We start from the raw sequence: 20,587 nt of genomic DNA on the forward strand, positions 1-20,587 counted from the left end.
CACCAGGAATTCTGTATGAAGTTTTGGTTTTTGCTTATAAAAAAGACATAGCAGCACTGGAAAAAGGCTCATTCCAGGACTGCAGGGTATGAAATACATGGAAACTGGGTATGAGATACGTGAAAAGATTTAAGGAAATGAACTTTTTCATTTTAAGCAAAGATTAAGTGGTGACATAATTGACATGTTTAAAATTCTAAAATGATTTAGCACAATGGAGAGAGACTGTTACTTATAAATAAGTTTAATAAGAGCTTGTGGCACAGTAGAAGGCTTGTTAAGGGTAATTCTGCAAAAACGTCAGGTGATCCTTCTTAACACAGCGAACTATAGGCACATGAAATAAGTTACCAAGTAGTGTGCTGAAGAGTAGGGCTACAGGGACATTCAGAATTCAATGTTTTGTAGGAATTAGTTGGATGATATTGACGAGCTTTGTTTGGTTGAATGACCTGCTCTTATTAAACATTTTTCTAATGTTCTAATCATATGGCAGTAATTACCCTGGGCTGAGAAGAACACAGTGTGAAAGACCTTCATTTTCCATTCAGTATTGGCATTAGCTTGTGTGTGTTTTGTAGAGTTGACTTTCACCATTTCAGTTTTTGGCTCTGTGTGTAGTTTGTGGGAAAAGCAACACCTTACTTACTTTAGTTGGAGTTCTATAGTCAGTTATTTGTAGATGCCCATAGTTTCTGATGGAGACTGCATAATCGCCAGGATGATCAAAAGACGTTTGTAGTACAGCTCTTTATATATGGCAGTACATTTAATTGGATTGTAAACTAATGAACTATTTTGCAACTCAGAGTTAACAACATAATAAATTCTAATGATGGTCTGGTTTTATAGTGTGTAATCAATACAGTAAGTATAGAATAAATTTAGATTGGGATAATGTAAACCATAATGCATTTTCTTTTACTGTATACAGTATGTCAGCCTCTAGATGTAGTTGTCTTTGTGCATTGTGATTATTAGCTTGACTACCACTACAAACTTTAAGTTTATTGTAATTGTTTTTAATTAAAAATACAATCAATTCAAAACTGGATCCTAGCTATTTGTGTTGTATACTTTGTAATACAAATGTTTTGATTAAAGCTATTTAATTTTAACATTTAATTCCAATTTTTCATTAGAATTTTTCTTTCCTCAGTCCCTTATGTATGATATTTAAGTATTATTTTTGTCCATCTAAGCTTGCTCCAGAAAATACTTTGATGTCATTCCAAAAAGCAGTTGAACTGAAAGTGAGTGGACTTCAAAGTGACGTTCAAATCAGGTGGGAATCGAATTATTTATAATGCAGTATAAAGTATGTATTGTTTGTAATATATTTAGTGTAGATAGACTAAAACTGTAAATCAATCATTATATATTGTGTGGTTTCTGAACTCTTTTGGGATCCCCCTGCAATGGGATGTGGGAATGCATTTCGAAACGCTTTTATAGGGTAAATATGGTCCGGGATGTAAAGCAATTCTACAAGGCCTGTCCCTACTGTCAAATAGTTTCCACTCAAAGATCCGCCAGGGCACCCCTTGTACTAATGCCTATTTTAGATGTTCCATTTGAAAGGGTGGGATTAGATGTTGTTGGCCCGCTTCCTAGGAGTAAAAGTGGCTTTCAGTATATGCTTGTGTTAGTCAATTACACCTCAAGATACCCAGAAGTAGCCATGCTGTGGTGGGTGGACACCCAGACTATTGCAAAAGCTCTCTCAGAGATGTTAATGCGTATTGGTATCTGTTGCGAAATTTTGACTGATCAACGCATACCCTTTATGTCTCGCATCATGAGGCAACTATGCAAAAGTTTTGCAATTAAGCAGTTACACTCCACGGTTTAGGGAGCCAGGGTGGTGCAGTGGTAACGCTGCTGCCTCGCAGTAAGGAGACCTGGGTTTGCTTCCTGGGTCCTCCCTGCGTGGAGTTTGCATTTTCTCCCCGTGTCCGCGTGGGTTTCCTCCGGGTGCTCCAGTTTCCTCCCATAGTCCAAAGACATGCAGGTTAGGTGCATTGGGGATCCTAAATTGTCCCTGGTGTGTGGGTGTGTGTGCCCTGCAGTGGGCTGGTGCCCTGCCCAGGATTTGTTGATCTGGGTAAGTGTAGGATGAAAGGAAATGTGATGCAAAAAAAATGCTGAACACATACCTAAAGTAGAAACTTTTTCCATGTTCTACTACTAATGATGTGAAGTGTATAATGTGTGAATACCAAATAAAAATGTGTGCTTTTATTGAAGAATACTGTATAACCAAAGTACAAAAAAAATAATAATTTGATTTACATGTTGCTGTCTAATAGTTACAAACCCAAGCTCAAATGTCAATCGACTGAGCGCTAATACACATTCTTGGATGGTGCAGAGGTAAGAACTGCTGTCTCATAACCAGAAGGTTGCTGATTCAAGTCATGGCACCCCACATTTTGAGTAGTGAGCTGCTGCTGTTATTTATTATTACTATAATATAATAAAAACATACATTTGATTTGAGTCTGTAATACCTGGTGTAAATTTTGATTACCTGTTAAACGTAGAGCTTTTGTTTTTATTATTAAGTTTTATTCTCTCAGTGACGTTCACGTGGTGCAACCTGTGAATCCATTCCAATTCAGGAATCCCGCATGTCATTTCCAGGAATCCCGGGCTCCCAGGGATGACACAGTGCACAGGCATCTCACATGGTTTTAGAACGACCGACACTTATTTTTAATAAAACTACTGCAATATGTTGACACCAATAAAAGACTAACCTTATCTACAAGCAGTTCATGCTGTCATATAAGTACATGTATGTAGTTCAGGGGTGCCCACACTTTTTCGGCTTGCGGGCTACTTTTAAAATGACCAGGTCAAAATGATCTACCTACATTAAAATGCTATATATATATATATATATATATATATATATATATACATACACATACGCTACACGCCTTGCCTGAGTGGGAGACCGCGGAAGGATCTTGACACACCTGGGAAGACATTCGCCGGCAGGGAATGGCGGGTACTAACTTTCTCCCTATGCTTTCTTACAGGAAAAAAGACGCTCCGCCACCATAAGCCGGGTTTGCCCGCACTGCGTTACTTCCGCTCTTCCTCCTCCATCTTTTCCTGACATCATCAATCCCATCCTCCCTCATGGTTCCTTCCCAGCATTCCTCTACTTCTGGCTCCTCCTCCATAAAATGGCCACCGACACCATGATTCGGCGTCGCGCTTATGAACAGTTTTTTTGTTTATAGTTTTGACCAGTTTTTTTCATTTATTGTGGATTATCGACAATATACGGGGCCGGAAAACCCCAAACCTTTTTTCTGTCTCCTCCTCACTCTTTTACAGTGGCGTAGCCGGAAGGATATTAGATCCCCAGAGATGACTGAGGGACCGGACCTAAATACCGTGCTGCAGGGGATGAATGCCCAACTCCAGGCCCTGCAGCAAGCGCAAGCCGCTACCACACGGGAGTTGGAGGCTACGAAGGCCAGGCTGGCAGAGGCACAAAGAGGTAGACGAGACCCGCCCAGACTGACGCCTCCCCCTTTGGTACCTATGACCGACGCAGATGACGTTGAATCTTACTTGGGCATATTTGAACGGACGGCCACCCGGAACGAGTGGCAGTGGTCCAGTGGGCGTCCATTCTGGCGCCTTACCTGAAGGGACCCGGGCAGCGGGCCTATTATGACCTCCCTGAGGAGGAGGCCGTGAACTACGACCTCCTCAAACCGGAGATCCTGGCCCGCTACGACATGCAGGCGGCAGAGTGGCGGAACTGGCAGTTCGACCCCGGAAAGCCTGCCCGTGCCCAGGCCTTCGAGTTCTGGGGCAAGATGGGGCGCTGGCCACGGCTAGAGGGACCCCAGGCCCAGAGAGTGGTAGAGCAGGTGGCCTGTGAGGGCCTCGTGAACGCTATGCCCAGTTCCCTCGCCCAGCAGGTCCGGCGGCATCCTTATAAGGACATGCCGGGTCTCTTGGAAGTCCTCGAGCGTCAGCTCACGGTTCTCCAAGTCGGGGGGTCAAAAAGGTCAGCTCGTGGGAACCGACAGGGAGGGGCAGCCACCCCCAAGCCCCCTCGACACGCTGCGGAAATGCAGTCAAGGCCTAAAGAAAAACCGGCCTCTCCGCACTGTTACAAGTGCGGCGAGACCGGCCATCTACTGCCAGCCTGTCCTCTGAACATCGCTGCGGAGCCGATGGACTGCATCTGGGCAACCACGGAGAGGTACTATACCCCGTCGCATCTCTTGGCGAGTCCGAACACGGGAGTGGTGTTATTGAATGGGCACGCGGTGGTGGCTTTGTTCGACTCCGGCAGCAACATAACCATTGTGGCTCGCCGTTATGTGTTACCGCGACAGTGGCTGAAACAGCGCCTACAAGTCACTTGTGTGCATGGAGGGACCAAGTCGTATCGTTCCGCACAATGTTATATCACCTGGAAGGGGGAGTTAACTAACTTGATGGTCGCTGTGTTGCCCGAACCCCCCTATCCGGTGATTTTGGGACATGACTGGTCGGAGAAAAATTGCGGTAAGACACACACCGCCCCCGAGGCCTTGTTGGATCTGGTTATGAGGGGGCAAGGCGCCCCTCCCGCGGTCTCCAAGCCCTGCTCTGGGGCAGGTCCTAGTGGTTCTGGCACCTCGGGGGACATTTCCTCGGCAACGGACCCTGACCCGGAAGACTCCGCCGGGGAAGGGACAAGCCAGGGAACTCTTCCGGTGTCCAGGTCACAAGACACTCTGGGTAGCTTGGATCACCAATTTCGATCCACGCCGGCCTCATTTAAGAGGGAGTAGTGGAACGATGATTACCTGCGGTTTGCCCGGAATGCGGTGGTTCTGCCAAACAGCTCACAAGCCGACGGTTCCACACCACGCAAGCCCTTCTTTGTACTCGAGAATGATCTGTTGTATCGGGTGGCGACCCACGAGGGTGAGGTGCAGAAGTTGCTGCTAGTTCCGCGTACCTTCCGGCGAGAGATATGCGAATTAGCTCACGCTCACCTCCTTGGCGCCCACCTCAGGGCCGAAAAGACCTTGGAGAGGATTAAGCTCCGTTTTTACTGGCCCAGGATTAACGAGGAGGTCCGGCGCTTCTGCCAATCCTGCCCGGAATGTCAGACCCGTCAGATTCCTAGAAGGGACCGTGCTCCTCTTGTCCCTATACCCCTGATCGCTGTTCCCTTCGATAGAATAGGGGTCGACTTAGTAGGACCCCTGGAGCCCTCAAACCGTGGCCACAAATACATATTGGTTATGGTGGATTACGCCACCCGATACCCGGAGGCGGTTCCCCTGCGCTCCGCTAACACAAAAAACATCGCACGGGAATTAGTCAGTTTATTTTCCAGAGTGGGTATACCCAAAGAAGTCCTCACTGACCAGGGTACACACTTTAACTCGGATACGTTCAGGGAGGTTGCCAAATTACTGAGAATAAAGCATCTGAAAGCATCTGTCTACCACCCGCAGACAGACGGGTTGGTGGAGCGGTTTAACCATATGCTTAAGCAGATGCTCCGCAAGGTAGTCGACACGGACAGCAGGAACTGGGATCAGCTCCTCCCGCTCGTGCTTTTTGCCTACCGGGAGGTACCTCAGGCCTCTACGGGCTTCTCCCCCTTTGAATTGTTGTATGGGCGACAACGCAAGGCATTTTGAACATACTAAAAGAGGGCTGGGAGGCTGAGGCCCTTCCTTCCTCTAACATATTGGAGTATGTAGCGCAACTGCGCGACAGGCTCACAAAAATTAGACCCCTCCTGAAAGACCACATGACTCGTGCGCAGGCCCGGTGTTACAATCGCAACTCCGCCCTCCGGGAGTTCCACCCAGGGGATCGAGTTATGGTGCTTGTTCCTACCTTCCACTCCAAGTTGCTCGCTCTCTGGCAAGGACCATACGAGATTAAGGAAAGAAAGGGACTCGTTGACTATTTGGTGAAACAGCCCAATCGTCGACCGAGCGAGCGGATCTACCATGTAAACTTATTGAAACCTTGGAAAGACAGGGAGGAGCTTCCCGACTCCCGTAGATCCCTCTCCCTCTTCTCATGCATGACTGCCTTTAATCTCGGTGAAGAGCTAACACCCAAACAACGGCAGGAGTTAACCCAGGTAATCCGAGCCATCCCCGAAGTAGTGAACGAGTTGCCTGGCCGGACCTCGCTGATTGCGCATGATATAGTCACAGACCCCGGTGTAATCGTCCGGGAGTGACCCTATAGACTCCCGGAGGCAAAACGCGCAGAAGTGGAATTAGAGGTGCAACGAATGTTGAACATGGACATCATTGAGGCGAGCCATAGCCCCTGGTCCAGCCCTATCGTCGTCGTTTCCAAGCCTGACGGCTCCTGGAGATTTTGTAACGACTTTAGACATCTGAATCAGGTCTCCAAATTCGATGCCTACCCGATGCCCCGCATTGATGACCTGCTTGAGCGGCTGGGTACGGCTCACTACTTGACTACTCTTGACATGACGAAAGGGTATTGGCAAATTCCCTTAACGGCATCCGCAAAAGAGAAAACAGCCTTTAGCACCCCTAGCGGACACTGGCAATACAAGGTCCTCCCATTTGGGCTGCACGGGGCCCCAGCGACCTTTCAACGTCTGGTGGATAGAGTGCTGAAGCCCCACCAGTACTATAGTGCCGCCTCCCTGGATGACGTCGTCATCTATTCCGGCACCTGGGAGGAACATCTATTGCAGGTCTCTGCTGTCCTCGCAAAACTAGCTAAAGCCGGCCTCCGCATAAACCCTCGAAAGTGTTTTTTTGGCTTAAAGGAGGCCAAGTATTTAGGCTACCTCGTGGGACGGGGACAGGTGAGGCCACAGTGTTCAAAAATCAAAGACATCTTGGAATGGCCCCGTCCGAATACCAAGAGACAGGTGCAGGCTTTCTTGGGGTTAGCGGGGTACTACCGCCGGTTCGTGTCCCGTTTCTCCGAAAGAGAAGCACCCTTGACCAATTTGACAAAGAAGGGTGCTCCCTTATACGTGGTGTGGAACGACAAGGCGGAATACACATTCAGTGACCTAAAGAAGGCCCTAACATCGGCACCTGTATTGAGGACGCCCGATTTTGGGCTCCCTTTTATTCTCCAGACCGACGCTTTGGACACAGGCCTGATCACGCTGCACTTCAGTGGATGTCCCTACATAAAGAGTCGAATCCGCGGGTCACCAGGTGGTTTCTGGATTTACAACCCTATAAACTCACCGTCACTTATCGTCGGGGCACCCTTCAGGCCAACGCCGATGCCCTCTCTCGTATCCACGACCTCGGTTAGGTCCGCCCGACCTGACGGTTTTGGGCTAAGGGGGGGATCGAGTCACGCATGCGCGAGTGGGAGACCGCGGAAGGATCTTGACACACCTGGGAAGACATTCGCCGGCAGGGAATGGCAGGGTACTAACTTTCTCCCTATGCTTTCTTACAGGAAAAAAGACACTCCACCACCATAAGCCGGGTTTGCCGCACTGCGTTACTTCCACCCTTCCTCCTCCATCTTTTCCTGACGTCATCGATCCCATCCTCCCTCACGGTTCCTTCCCAGCATTCCTCCACTTCCGGCTCCTCCTCCATAAAATGGCCGCCGACGCCATGATTTGGCGTTGCGCTTATGAACAGTTTTTTTGTTTATAGTTTTGACCAGTTTTTTTCATTTATTGTGGATTATCGACAATATATTGGGCCGGAAAACCCCAAATCTTTTTGCTGAACACGTTTCACCCTAATTCTGGGGTCAGTATCTATCTATCTATCTATCTATCTATCTATCTATCTATCTATCTATCTATCTATCAGGCGTACACACTCACTGCACCCCCTCTCGTGGATTGAACCTTGGATGTCAGCGTCGAAGCCTCTACGTTGCGCCACGGTGTGTGGTTCATTTATTTGACAGCATGTAGATCGGGGTAATTACATTCATGACATTCATAGTCTGAATCATAATCTGATTGTATGGGTGGTTACCTACCAGGTATTGCTTGTGGTTGGTCAACAAGTCGGCAAACATCTGCCGTGGTGCCCTCTTCAGTTGCGAGAAGCAGATCATAGAATGTTGCATAGTTTTACTGTCGAATAATACAGAGTACGCGACACGTGTTTCAGCCTAATTCTGGGCTCATCAGACGTATACACTCACTGCACCCCCTCTCGTGGAGTGAACCTCGGATGTCAGCGTCATAGGCGAAGCCATGGTGTGTGGTTCGTTTATTTGACAGCATGTAAATCAGGGTAATTACATTCACTACATTCGTAGTCTGAATCACAATCTGATTGTATGGGTGCATGTGGGATGACCAGTGTGTTACAAGAAAAGAGACCTGAGACTGGCTGCCCTGTATGTCAATCAAGTGGCAAATGCCATAGAGAGGATATATGATAGACTAACATTTAAAAAAAAAAATTTAATGCAACGCGATCTACCTGCACTACCTTTCCGATCTACTAGTCGATCAAGATCGACATATTGGGCACCCCTGGTCTAGTTAGTTGCGGTAATAAGAGCATAGAAAGCACAACGTGTTCAGCGTGCAGTCGTACAGGGAACGCTAGTCGCTGAGAAAGCACGCTCTGCCTGCACTGAAGTAGACGGCACAGTCATTAGATACTGATACTTGTTCTAAACAACGCCCGCGCTTGCTGTTGCTCTGAAGAACCGCCATTTCAGCTTTTACTGATGCATCCAGTTTCTTGTCATCATTCTGTGATGGCAAGTTTCTTGGCACAGATAATGCGGAATGCAATAGACTGACACATTGCAATTTCAAGCTGCTGTTCAAAACTGTTGTCTGACAGACGTCAATGAAGTCTGCCCCGTCCCAGCATTTGTGAGCTGCAGAGTGCAGACTCCTCCCAGTCCACTGTGCTCAGTCTTAGTGGGAGACTGTCGACTGCTGCTGGTCTGCTGTGACTGAATTAATCAGCAACACACTACACCATGGGCCAAAAAACCATGCCACTTAATTATTTTCAACTATAACTCTGCTATTTCTTGATTGATTTTTACACTTTTAAACACTATATATGCAAGCTTGGCCATTCCCAGTTTCCCGGGAATTACAGCAGTTTCATTCCCGGGAATATACCGGAAGCCCGGGAATGGATTCCCTAGGTACAATGAACTTGTCTCTACCTCTCTGAGTTGATGCCATTCTTTTCAAAAGAGCAGCAATGACCATAGTTTGTACTGTGGTTGATGCCTGCTCAGAATTATTTGTTGTACCGGCAATCAAAGATACAATGTCCCGTGACCACTATCAGACTGGACAAAGGCAGAAACGTAACAACAGACAGCTTCTTCACAGTACTTTCACTGGCTAATAGACTGCTGCACCACAATGCAACTCTGCTTGGCACTATAAGTAAAATGGGACTTCCAGCTGCAGTTAAAGTCACTTTAGTATGAGAGCAATTCGCCACGCTAGTGGTTAGATCTAAAAGTGCAATGCTGTCAGGTGTATGCACCCAAAAAGAAGAAGCCTTTGATTTCAGTCTGTAACACTAAACATCACTATTTGAAAACGCTATGCCATTTGAACATGACTTGCATGGCAAGGTGCATGGCACTGTTCCGTTTGCTGTGTCTGTGTATAGGAGAGTTGGTAGATCCCGCTACAATAAATAACTGTACTGTTCCTGTTTCAAGTTGAATAAAGCTGGTTTAGCTAAAGTGCTGAGACAGCCTCCTTTTATGGGGTGCAAAACAATGACTTGTGTGTCACAATATTGATATACCAATGGGTCAACATTGAAGGCACAATAATTAATGCAGCCCAACCTACATCCTATGGTATATTGCTGCTTTTAATGATGAGCTTAGATAGATACATAGATAGATACTTTATTAATCCCAAGGGGAAATTCACATAATCCAGCAGCAGTATACTGATACAAAAAACTATTAAATTAAAGAGTAATAAAAATGCATGTAAAAACAGACAATAACTTTGAATAATGTTAGCATTTACTCCCCCGGGTGGAATTGAAGAGTCGCATACTGTGGGGGAGGAACGATCTCCTCAGTCTGTCAGTGGAGCAAGACAGTGACAAAAGTCTGTCACTGAAGCTACTCTTCTGCCTGGAGATGACACTGTTAAGTGGATGCAGTGGATTCTTCATGATTGACAGGAGTTTGCTTAGTGCCCGTCGCTCTGCTACAGATGTTAAACTGTCCAGCTTTATTCCTACAGTAGAGCCTGCCTTCTTAACAAGTTTGTCTAGGTGTGAAACGTCCTTCTTCTTTATGCTGCTACCCCAGCACACCACCGCGTAGAAGAGGGCACTCGCCACAACTGTCTGGTAGAACATCTGCAGCATCTTATTGCAGATGTTGAAGGACGCCAACCTTCTAAGAAAGTATAGTCGGCTCTGACCTTTCTTACACAGAGCATCAGTATTGGCAGTCCAGTCCAATTTGTCATCCAGCTGCACTCCCAGGTATTTATAGGTCTGTACCTTCTGCATACAGTCTTCTCTGATGATCACGGGGTCCACGAGGGGCCTCGGCTTCCTAAAATCCACCACCAGTTCCTTGGTCTTGCTGGTGTTCAGGTGTAAGTGGTTTGAGTCACACCTTTTAACAAAGTCTTTGATTAGCTTCCTGTACTCCTTCTCCTACCCACTTCTGATGCAGCCCACAATAGCAGTGTCATCAGCGAACTTTTGCATGTGGCAGGACTTCGAATCGTATTGGAAGTCTGATGTATATAGGCTGAATAGGACTGGAGAAAGTACAGTCCCCTGCGGCGCTCCTGTGTTGCTGACCACAATGTCAGACCTGCAGTTCCCAAGACGCACATACTGAGGTCTGTTTGTAAGATAGTCCATTATCCATGCCACCAGGTGTGAGTCTACTCCCATCTCAGTCAGCTTGTCCCTAAGGAGCAAAGGTTGGATGGTGTTGAAGGCACTAGAGAAGTCCAGAAACATAATTCTTACAGCACCACTGCCTCTGTCTAGGTGGGAGAGGGATTGGTGTAGCATATAGATGATGGCATCCTCCGCTCCCACCTTCTCCTGGTATGTAAACTGCAGAGTGTCAAGGGCATGGTGGACCTGTGGCCTCAGGTGGTGAAGCAGCAGCTGCTCCATAGTCTTCATCACATGTGACGTCAGAGCAACAGGCCGGAAGTCATTCAGCTCACTAGGACGTGATACCTTTGGGACTGGGGTGATACAAGATGTTTTCCTAAGCCTTGGGACTCTCCCCTGTTCCAAGCTCAGGTTCAAGATGCGCTGTAGAGGACTCCCCAGTTCAGCACTTCAGCAGTTGTGGCGATACACCATCTGGACCCGCTGCTTTGCTGGCACGAAGTCTCCTCAACACTCTGCTCACCTGTGCTGCTGTAATTGTGGGTGGGGATGTCTCACCTATGCTGGTATCAGCAGAAGGATAGTTGTGGTTTATTCCTTAGATATAACGCTTTCTGTTGTTAAAAAAAAATGGTACATTGTCCTGTAAGATAGCTGGAGTGAAGCTGTTTGCTTGAAGTGCAATACTAAACCTGCCACTGGCTTAGTGCTTTTAATTATCCAACATAATGGTCAGTTTGTCTTGGCTAGAATTAAAATGAACATTTCTCAGAGAAAGTGTCTTGCTTGTATGGCTGGTGTTAATATTTAGGAACTACCTCTAATGCCAAACCTATACTGTTGTAATACTTCACAAATCCTTCAGAGCTCTATTAACATAATTTAGTTTTGGATTCTCAAACTTCTTTCCTACATGTCAGGCCATGCAGCTTGAAAGGGTCTTCCAATCTGCATTTTATAAAAATGGATGCAATGCTCCACATTTTGTGATTATCTCTATGTCCATGCCCCTGTAGCACTTCAGCCTTGTTTTGAATCCTCCTCATTTCAAGAAGTGGTTACTATGTCAGTATTCCAACTCAATCTTGTAGTTAATTTTACTGCATGTACAGCACATTTACTAGGTAAAAGAAAATAAGAATCTTGAAAAAAATGCACATTATACGTAATAGTAAATATACTAAAGTGTAATTTTAATAAAGTTCAAGACTAGCTAAACTGGAAAAGCAGTGATTGGCGTATTTATACAATTGTGTATTTTATACTTGCAGTACACAAAGCCCATAATAACTACAATAAGGCCATAATTCATATTTTATTTGAATGATGACAAAAACACACATTACTCACATAAGAATTTAATAAAAATGTAAAAGTCTTTCCTGCTTTTCTTCAAAAAATAAATTCCTACTTGAATTCATTTTCATGTTGAATTAGGGCAATGGAAAGCAGAATCCAACCTCATAAGAAATGTCAGCCCAGAAAGATTAGTTGTACTTATATTTTTGAAGGAAAAGAAGTTTAATACAATTGTTGATTCAGAATTTATGTTCTATCTGGGAAACTGTATGTACAATATGTGTATATTAGTTTTTTTATATACAAAGGAATATACATAATATCCTGGTATGTTGGTTGAAGAACACTAATTAGAAAATTGTGGGTTTTTTTTTTTCTTTATTGAAGTCACGATGGCATCCCATTCCTAATGCATGATAGAACTCTAAGGAGGACAACAAATGTTGGCAAAGTGTTTCCACACAGAACAGGAGAAGCCTCTTCCATGTTCAACTGGACCGACCTGCAGTCTCTTAATGCAGGAGAGTGGTTTATTAAGGTAACCTAATGTCTCTGTTATTTCTCTCTCTCTCTCTCTCTCTCTCTCTCTCTCTCTATATATATATATATATATATATATATATATATATATATATATATATATATATATATATATATATTTTCATTTTCTACACCAAGTTCTCTGCTTTTTGATCAACATGTATACTGAGGAAGAATTTTAAACACTTTTGCTTTGCTCCTGATCCTGTTTTGGGTTACCCTTGAACCTCACATCACTGATCTGCGTTTTTTTGCTAAAAAATAAAGCAGTCACTGCCACAGATCTTCACTTTTTCCCTTCCACAATTCTAATGGACTAGTTTCACTATGCATACAAGGAACTAGGAGGTAGTTATCAAGTTCTGCTTTAACAGATTGTTGATCTTTCTACTGCAACAAAATAAGGTGTGTCTTCCTCAGTTTTTTGGATGATGCTGGTGCTTCTACCTCACTTCTTGCTGTACTGACAGAACTTTGAAGTCCAGCTACTGATGTGCTGTTGCCTTCTTGTGTCATTACTTCTTGCCACACTTCTGGCTTTTATGCTATCAACTTTTTCATGTTTCATATAGTGGTTTTGAGCCAAGGATCCAGGATAGTGGCTGTGTCTATATGGTCATCAGTAGCAGCATCATCATATTTGTCATTCAAGTAGCTTTTGACAATAGTTGTAATGTTCTTTGTCAGGCCGGAGTCCTTATCCTCTGGCTTTAGAACCTCCTCACTGAGCAGGTGGAGTACAGACTTCACACATAAAACACTGACATAGGACTCTAATGACAGCACTTCTGTAAAACTAACCAGAGGATTTAGAGCCTTATGGACAGACTCTAAAACATCAGTGCCTTGCCTTGTTGGCACACGATGTCTGTTTTGTTTTTAATTAGCAGATAGTACATTTAAAATTTTCCTAATACTGTACTCTCCCTATCATTTTCTGACAGGACCCTCATCGAGTAGGTGATTCAGTAATCTGTTTTTGCTTGGGCAGAGTAAACAGATCTTGAGATGCTTTCTTTGGTATTCTCTCTTCATGAGCAGCTAACACATTTTCTAGCTCAGCTTCACTCACCAGGCATTTATCCTTATACGCCATTTCCCCTCACATTCATGACCAAGTTGTTAATAATTACCGCCTGACCGTTTTCATGGCGACATATGAAGTGCAGCACAATTGGTTGTCTTTCTGACGTTTCACTAAGTCCCTGTTGGGCGGGGTGGTGGCTGTGACGCTAAGGATCTGTGCTGGTATCCCGAAGGTTGCCAGTTCGAATCCCCACCACTGCCAAAAGAGATCCTACTCTGCTGGGCCCTTGAGCAAGGCCCTTCACCTTCAATTGCAAAGGGGCGCTGTACAATGGCTGACCCTGTGCTCTGACCCCAAGGGGTATGCAAAAACTAACAAATTCCTAATATGAGAAATTGTATAAGACGAAATAAAGAACAAAAAAATATGCCACAAGCCTCGTCTATATCTGTAGAAATATAACAGGTGAAAAAATGTTTTGTTGACTTTTATACCCTAAGCTTATCATCATTATTAAAAAAATATTTTTCTCAAAAAAAGATTGTATTATGCATTTTATGCCACTATGCATTTTGCCACTCTGTGGTAACTTATCAGTATTCATGAGTGGGGTGGAACCTTTAACCAAAACACACAATGGCATGGAAATAAAAATCAGTAAAGCCAGTTTTACAAGAAACTGAAATGTGAAGGTCAATAAGCCTTGCCACAATAACACAAGGGGTGCATTGATCATGTGCATGAGGCACTGACATTGTACCCTATCATGTGCAAGCAATGGAATAAATTTTGTAAGAAAAGTGTGCAAAAGCTCTACGCTTTAACTGTCCCTATTGCAACATAATGCATTGGTGACTATTTGAAAACATATCACACAAAGGACATGTTCTAAATCTGCATCGGTACAGCAGTGCACACTAGACATAACTTTACTACTGTAGTTATGTTGACATTTTGGTATTTATACAGTACAGTACAATACAATTTCTTTTTATATAGCCCAAAATCACACAAGAAGTGCCACAAAGGGCATTAACACTAGAATCCGATTTGGATTTGCTGTCATAGCAAAAGAGTGTCAATGTCGCACCCTGAGGTGGCTTCTTTTTCTGCAGTTATATTTTTGAATGGAAGCACATTTGTTCTGTTATATTTGTACCTTTTGTGAAAGTTTTTCTTTGATCTCTGGAATTCAGGCTTCACACATTATACACTTCATGTCTACATTTTGTCAATTTTTACTAAAACATGAAAAACGTTTCTGTTTTGACAATGTGTTTACATAGATAGTTGTAGACACGGAACACACATGAAATGCAAGTGTTCCAAATAACGATATAGTATTTATAAAAGGTGTCATTTTGCTTGACTTCTTACTCTATACAACTGACACTGACAAGCAACCTTGGGAAAGGCAGTTCAAAGAGAGACCCCTTTCCAAGTAACACATGGACATGTTGTGGGTGTCAAATAAAAGGGGGTAAATACAATGCTATATACAGAAGAGAACACAAGTAATCCATAATAATAATAATAATAATAATAATAATACATTTTATTTAATAGGCACCTTTCTTTGCACTCAAGGTCACCTTACAATAAAATTAAACAACATTAGTAAAATAAAAACAAGAGAATGATAAATCACAAAGCAATAATTAGCAAACAAGCAAAGATAACAGGCAGTAACAGTGTAGAATTCACAATTGGTATGCCAGTTTGAAAAGATAAGTTTCGAGGGCAGTTTTAAACTGTGTTTTTGAATCGAGCTGACGTATATGAGAGGGAAGAGAATTAAAGAGTCAAGGAGCACTATTAGAGAATGTTCAAGCTCCCATAGAACTGAGTTTGATGTGTGGGACACACACAATATACAGTATAATAGTGCAATAGAAATATTAAAAGTACAGAGCAGAATTCAACAGGAGATGATATTACATAATACAATTTGAATTTGTTCAGAGTCCAGCACCATTACTTAACACAATTCTGTTGAATAGTTATTTGGTTGAAAGTGCTCAGTGTTATTGTGTCCTGGAGAGGATGTACAGCATTGTTCATAATGGCACAGATTTTGTTTTAAATCTCTTTTTTGCCCGTTTAATTAACTTGTCAATTTAGTGGACCTATTTTGAAGCATTGTTAACAGCATAGCACAACACAGCATAAAAAAATCACACTGGCCATCACAGATTTGTAGAAGAGATTAAGAATGTCACTATCAACATTAAAGTAATGCATTCTCCTAAGAACATAGAGCCTACTCTGCCCTTTCTTAAATAGGTCCTCTGTGTTATGAGACTAGTCCAGCCTGTCATTGATGTGAAAACCCAAATACTTGTAGGGGTGAACGCCTCTACATCCACTCCCTAAATAGTGACTGGACATAGAGGCGAAAGTCAATAAGCAGCTTCTTGGTTTTGCTGATGTTAAGTTGCTGACAATTCTCTTTGCACCAAGAAATAAAGTTCTCTACCTGACTTCTATACTCCGTATTCTTGCCATTTGTTTTAACATTTTGCTGTGTAGTGTTTGTTAGTTGCAGATTTTTTAAGTTGCAATGAATTATGTAATGTAAATAAAAATATATGAGCTGAACATACATAAATATTTATATAAAAGAAAATGTTGCAGTAAATATATTTCTTCTGATCTCAAGGGCAAAAAAGCTATTTAGCAGTAGCATAAATAAAATAATGAATGCATGTAACATGTTTAAGTAAGAGCTATTAAATGAAGGGCTATGTTTCCAATTATCACTTTCATTTGAAGATTGCAACTATTCACAAGTCATAAGCATCTCACGTTTAGCAGTTGAACCATGAGAAAAGTATGTTAATAACAATGAAACATAAAAAGGCAACTAAAATACATTTCTGAATATATTTAAATACTGTATTTACTTATTTTTTAACATGAATATTCAAGCCTTAATTTTTTATAACTTTTGCACATATTTGTAATTTGCAGTAGTTAAATAAATTTTCCACATTTGTAAATGTTATAATATCAAATAAAAGTAGTGTTTTGCATTTGTTTAAAAATTTTCATGTGTTTTTTTTAACAGTCCAGTCTTTAATTTCACATCAAGGGCAAATCCTATGCAGTGTATATGTTTATTTTTTCAATACTTTTACAATAAGTAAAGCAAACAACATATTGAATGATTAAACACTTTAAAAATCATTATGTAATACATATTGCTTTTGATAAAATTACATTATGCAAAATATATGATGACGTTAAGAATATTTTATAGGTATTTATCAAATTAAGGCAGCACAGTTAGCTCATTGTAAGAGGTGACTTGACAGTAGGTCACATCATTTGAGGCTGGCTAAGTCTGCACTACTACAGATAGCCAGTGATGGAGACTGGTTAGTGGCAGATATGATAATGGGCTGTATAAGTGTAGTTCACCCTCTTGAGTCTTTTATGTGTGATTTAAGACATCACTTAGTTCTGTTTTTATTTTTCTGTTTTTTTTTTTCAGGTTGATTTTGAAGTAATTTGTTGTATTAATTTGCAAATTGTGCATGCTTGATTGTATACAATGTTACTTTCTTGGAATAAAATTTAAAAAGGAAACCACCTAGAGAGCCAAAAAGTTTGCCGTATCTTCTGGACAATGGAAGTCCTCAACAACAACAACAACATTTATTTATATAGCACATTTTCATACAAACAGTAGCTCAAAGTGCTTTACATAATAAAGAATAGAAAAATAAAAGACACAATAAGAAAACTAAATAAATCAACATTAATTAACATCGAATAAAAGTAAGGTTCAATGGCCAGGGGGGACAGAAAAAACAAAAAAAACTCCAGACGGCTGGAGATAAAATAAATATTGGTCATTGGTCGGAATGCTGCCTTCTGTAGGACCTACTAGTCCTTAGTGTTGGTGTTCTGCTGAGACTTGTATATTCTTCCACTGTGGCATAGTGATTAATAGCACTACTCTTTTTCCAATCAAGCATCCTGTGTTCAATTCCCGGTCACTGTCTACAAGGGTTTTTGATTCTGAATTAGCTCTATGATGGAACTCCACCTAATCCTATTGGAAGGGCTCCATCTCCCCTGTGACTGTGAATTGGGTAAAGCGGTTTTAATAATATTAGGTTATATGCTTGGCCTCTGCAACCCTCACACATTTTTGAAGAGAGTTAGGAAAAAGTTCTGTGAAATAATCCAGTTAAATATTCTGAAGCATGCATTTATTGAGTAGACACTATGACAATGAATGACTTCCATTGTATAAGTACTGCCACAAGAACTTTTGCTACATATAAAACTTAACAGCCAAGTAAAATAGCCAAACGTTTTCAGTCCAAAAAAACTGAGTATCTTTCTTGAAAAATAGGTTTATCTTATCAGTCAAACTGAATGTGTCACAGTGTGCAAATTTAACGTTACAACTCCCATTCAATCTCTTAATGTCTTTGTGAAAAAGAGGGTCAAGTTGTGACGCATGCACATACAAACTGTACACTCATGTATGTTGTTATATTATTTATTTTTTGTTGTTTTTTTTTTTAAATTAATTTGTGCACTGCCCTCCCATGCCAAACATTTCTCTTCTGTGGAGTATGGTAATCCTTAGATACCGTATATGTTTTATGTCTTGTTGCATTTCCCAGCTTATGCTTTGTATTGAAGACAAGAAAATTACATGACATTTGTGATATTTTGATATTTTGTCTGTCTTTCCCCAGGATGATCCATTTTGGACAGTCTCATCTCTCTCGGAAATGGATTATACTCAAGTTGGCAACCAATCTATTTGTAGTCTAAGTGAAATGCTGCAGCTTGCAATAGACCACAACAAATCAGTCATATTTAGTCTGTGGAGACCACCACCAGAGCATCCATTTTTTGAGAACTGGATCAATGTTACCCTGGAAACCATTCTTCAGTCTGGTATACGGCAAGAACTTGTGAGTCCTTACTATGGCATTCATAAGAAGATGTATACCATATATATACCATTTTTTTTGTCTTTCATTACTTTTTTAGTCTTGAGTGCCTCTCTGTTGAGCAGTTCAATGACTCATTTCCATAGTAGATTGCAGCTAATATAGAATAGTACTGTTTCGTGTGTATACAAGGTGAGACACCAAAATAACTGGATTGGTAAAAAAAAAAAATGTTTATTGATGAATTACAGCATTCTAAACATTGTCACCTTCTATATACTCCCCCTCCCTATCTCTACACCGCTCCATATGTTTCTTCCATTGATTGTAACAGCGCTGGAAGTGTTCTTGTTTGAGGCTCTTCAACAGGATTGTCATTTATTTCTTTACTTAATCCGTTGGAGAAAAATGTTCCCTTCAGGTCACTTTTGATTTTGGAATTAGTAAAAATCACAAGGAGCTGAATCTGGCAAATAGGGAGGATGATCAAGGACAGTGATGTTTTTTTCAGTCAAAAACTGCTTTACGGAAAAAGCATTGTGTGTGGAAGCATTGTCTTGTCTTGTCTTGTCTTGCTGTTCACTTTTTTCACCCGACATTGTCACGACAACTCATGTAGCGATTGTTGTGGAAATACTGACTGGGCTATTGACAGGATATACCTGGCTGGTCAGTGGTCTGAGAGGGCATGTAGGAGGGGATATAGTTCTATGATTCACGTCCAGCCGACCTCTAGACGGTTTTCCAGGAAAGCCCCAAGCCCAGTCTAGTTATTTTTGTGTCGCACCTCGTATACTGTAATTGAATGAAAAAAAAAAGCATGATTGCAGTATGGCACTGTATGGCCATCATATTCAACATTTTGTGGGAAATGTATTCACATTTATGATATACAGTGCCTATAAAAATATTCATTCCCTCACATTTTATTATTATCAACACTGAATCTCATTGAATTTAAATTGGCTTTTTTGACACTGATCAACAGAAAAAGACTCTTCATAGATCACTACGAAGTGGTCTAAATTAATTACAAATATAAAACACAAAATCCTCTTCAAGTCAGAATTTAGTAGATGCACCTTTGGCAGCAATTCTGGCCTTGTATTCATAGGTTTCTATCTGCATTGTACCTTTAAACACTGCAATTCTTCCTCATTCTGACTCAGCAACTCCGGGACATTAACATTGTTTTAAGCCATTACTGTGTAGCTCTGGCTTTATGCTTGGGACTGTTGTCTTCTCCCAAGAGGCAAGGCAGACTGCACCAGGTTTTCTTCCAGGATTTCCTTGCATTTTGCTGCATTTGTTTTACTCTGTCCTTACAAGTTTTCCAAGTTCTGCTGCAAATATGCATCCCTACATCATAATGTTGCCACCACCATGCTTCATGGTGGAAGTGGTGCGTTTTTGAAAATGAGCAGTGTTTGGAATTTATTCTGATGACCAAAAGCCTATTTTTGGTTTCATCAGCCTATAGGACCTTTATCCAGCTCACTTCAGAGTCTTTCCACATGCCTTCTGGCAAACTCTACTGAAGGTGTCGGGTGCGTTTTTTTTTTAACAGTGGCTTTCTGTTTGCTTCTCTCTCATATAGTTGTGATTATAGATTGTAACTCCTTTAGAGTTATCAAAGGTTTCTTTGTGGCCTTCTTAGTCGTTGTCTTCTTGCACAACACTCTGTTTTTTGTGGATGGCCTGCTTAAGACTGATTTACTCTTTCTTAATAACTGATTTATCTATACTTATCTCCATCCACTGACATGTGGTTTTCAGTCAAACCGGGCGCTACATTGCATGTTTGCATGATACATTGGCAAGCTCTGTAAGCCCTGTTTTTTTTTTCTTTGAAGGACAGGTGTGGGGCAGACTGACTGGCATGATGACGCCCGACCTGTTTCTGCATCCAAACATTGCCATCTTTCGCCTTTACACCTGCTACAGCTGCATTATTCTTGTGCATGAGTGGA

General features: G+C 42.1%; 1 protein-coding gene across 2 annotated transcripts in view; it reads left to right on the forward strand.

The window, feature by feature from the left end:
- LOC120523325 (glycerophosphodiester phosphodiesterase domain-containing protein 5-like) overlaps nt 1–20,587 on the forward strand; it is a 400,551-nt gene that overhangs the window by 333,104 nt on the left and 46,860 nt on the right. For both annotated transcript variants that reach the window (XM_039744540.1, XM_039744541.1), the window contains exons 9-11: nt 1,203–1,285; nt 12,522–12,672; nt 18,417–18,638. In XM_039744540.1, the coding sequence (XP_039600474.1) occupies nt 1,203–1,285; nt 12,522–12,672; nt 18,417–18,638 (456 nt within the window). The remainder of the gene's footprint in view (nt 1–1,202; nt 1,286–12,521; nt 12,673–18,416; nt 18,639–20,587) is intronic.

This window comes from Polypterus senegalus, chromosome 2, assembly GCF_016835505.1.
Source record: "Polypterus senegalus isolate Bchr_013 chromosome 2, ASM1683550v1, whole genome shotgun sequence".
Classification (NCBI taxonomy): domain Eukaryota; kingdom Metazoa; phylum Chordata; class Cladistia; order Polypteriformes; family Polypteridae; genus Polypterus; species Polypterus senegalus.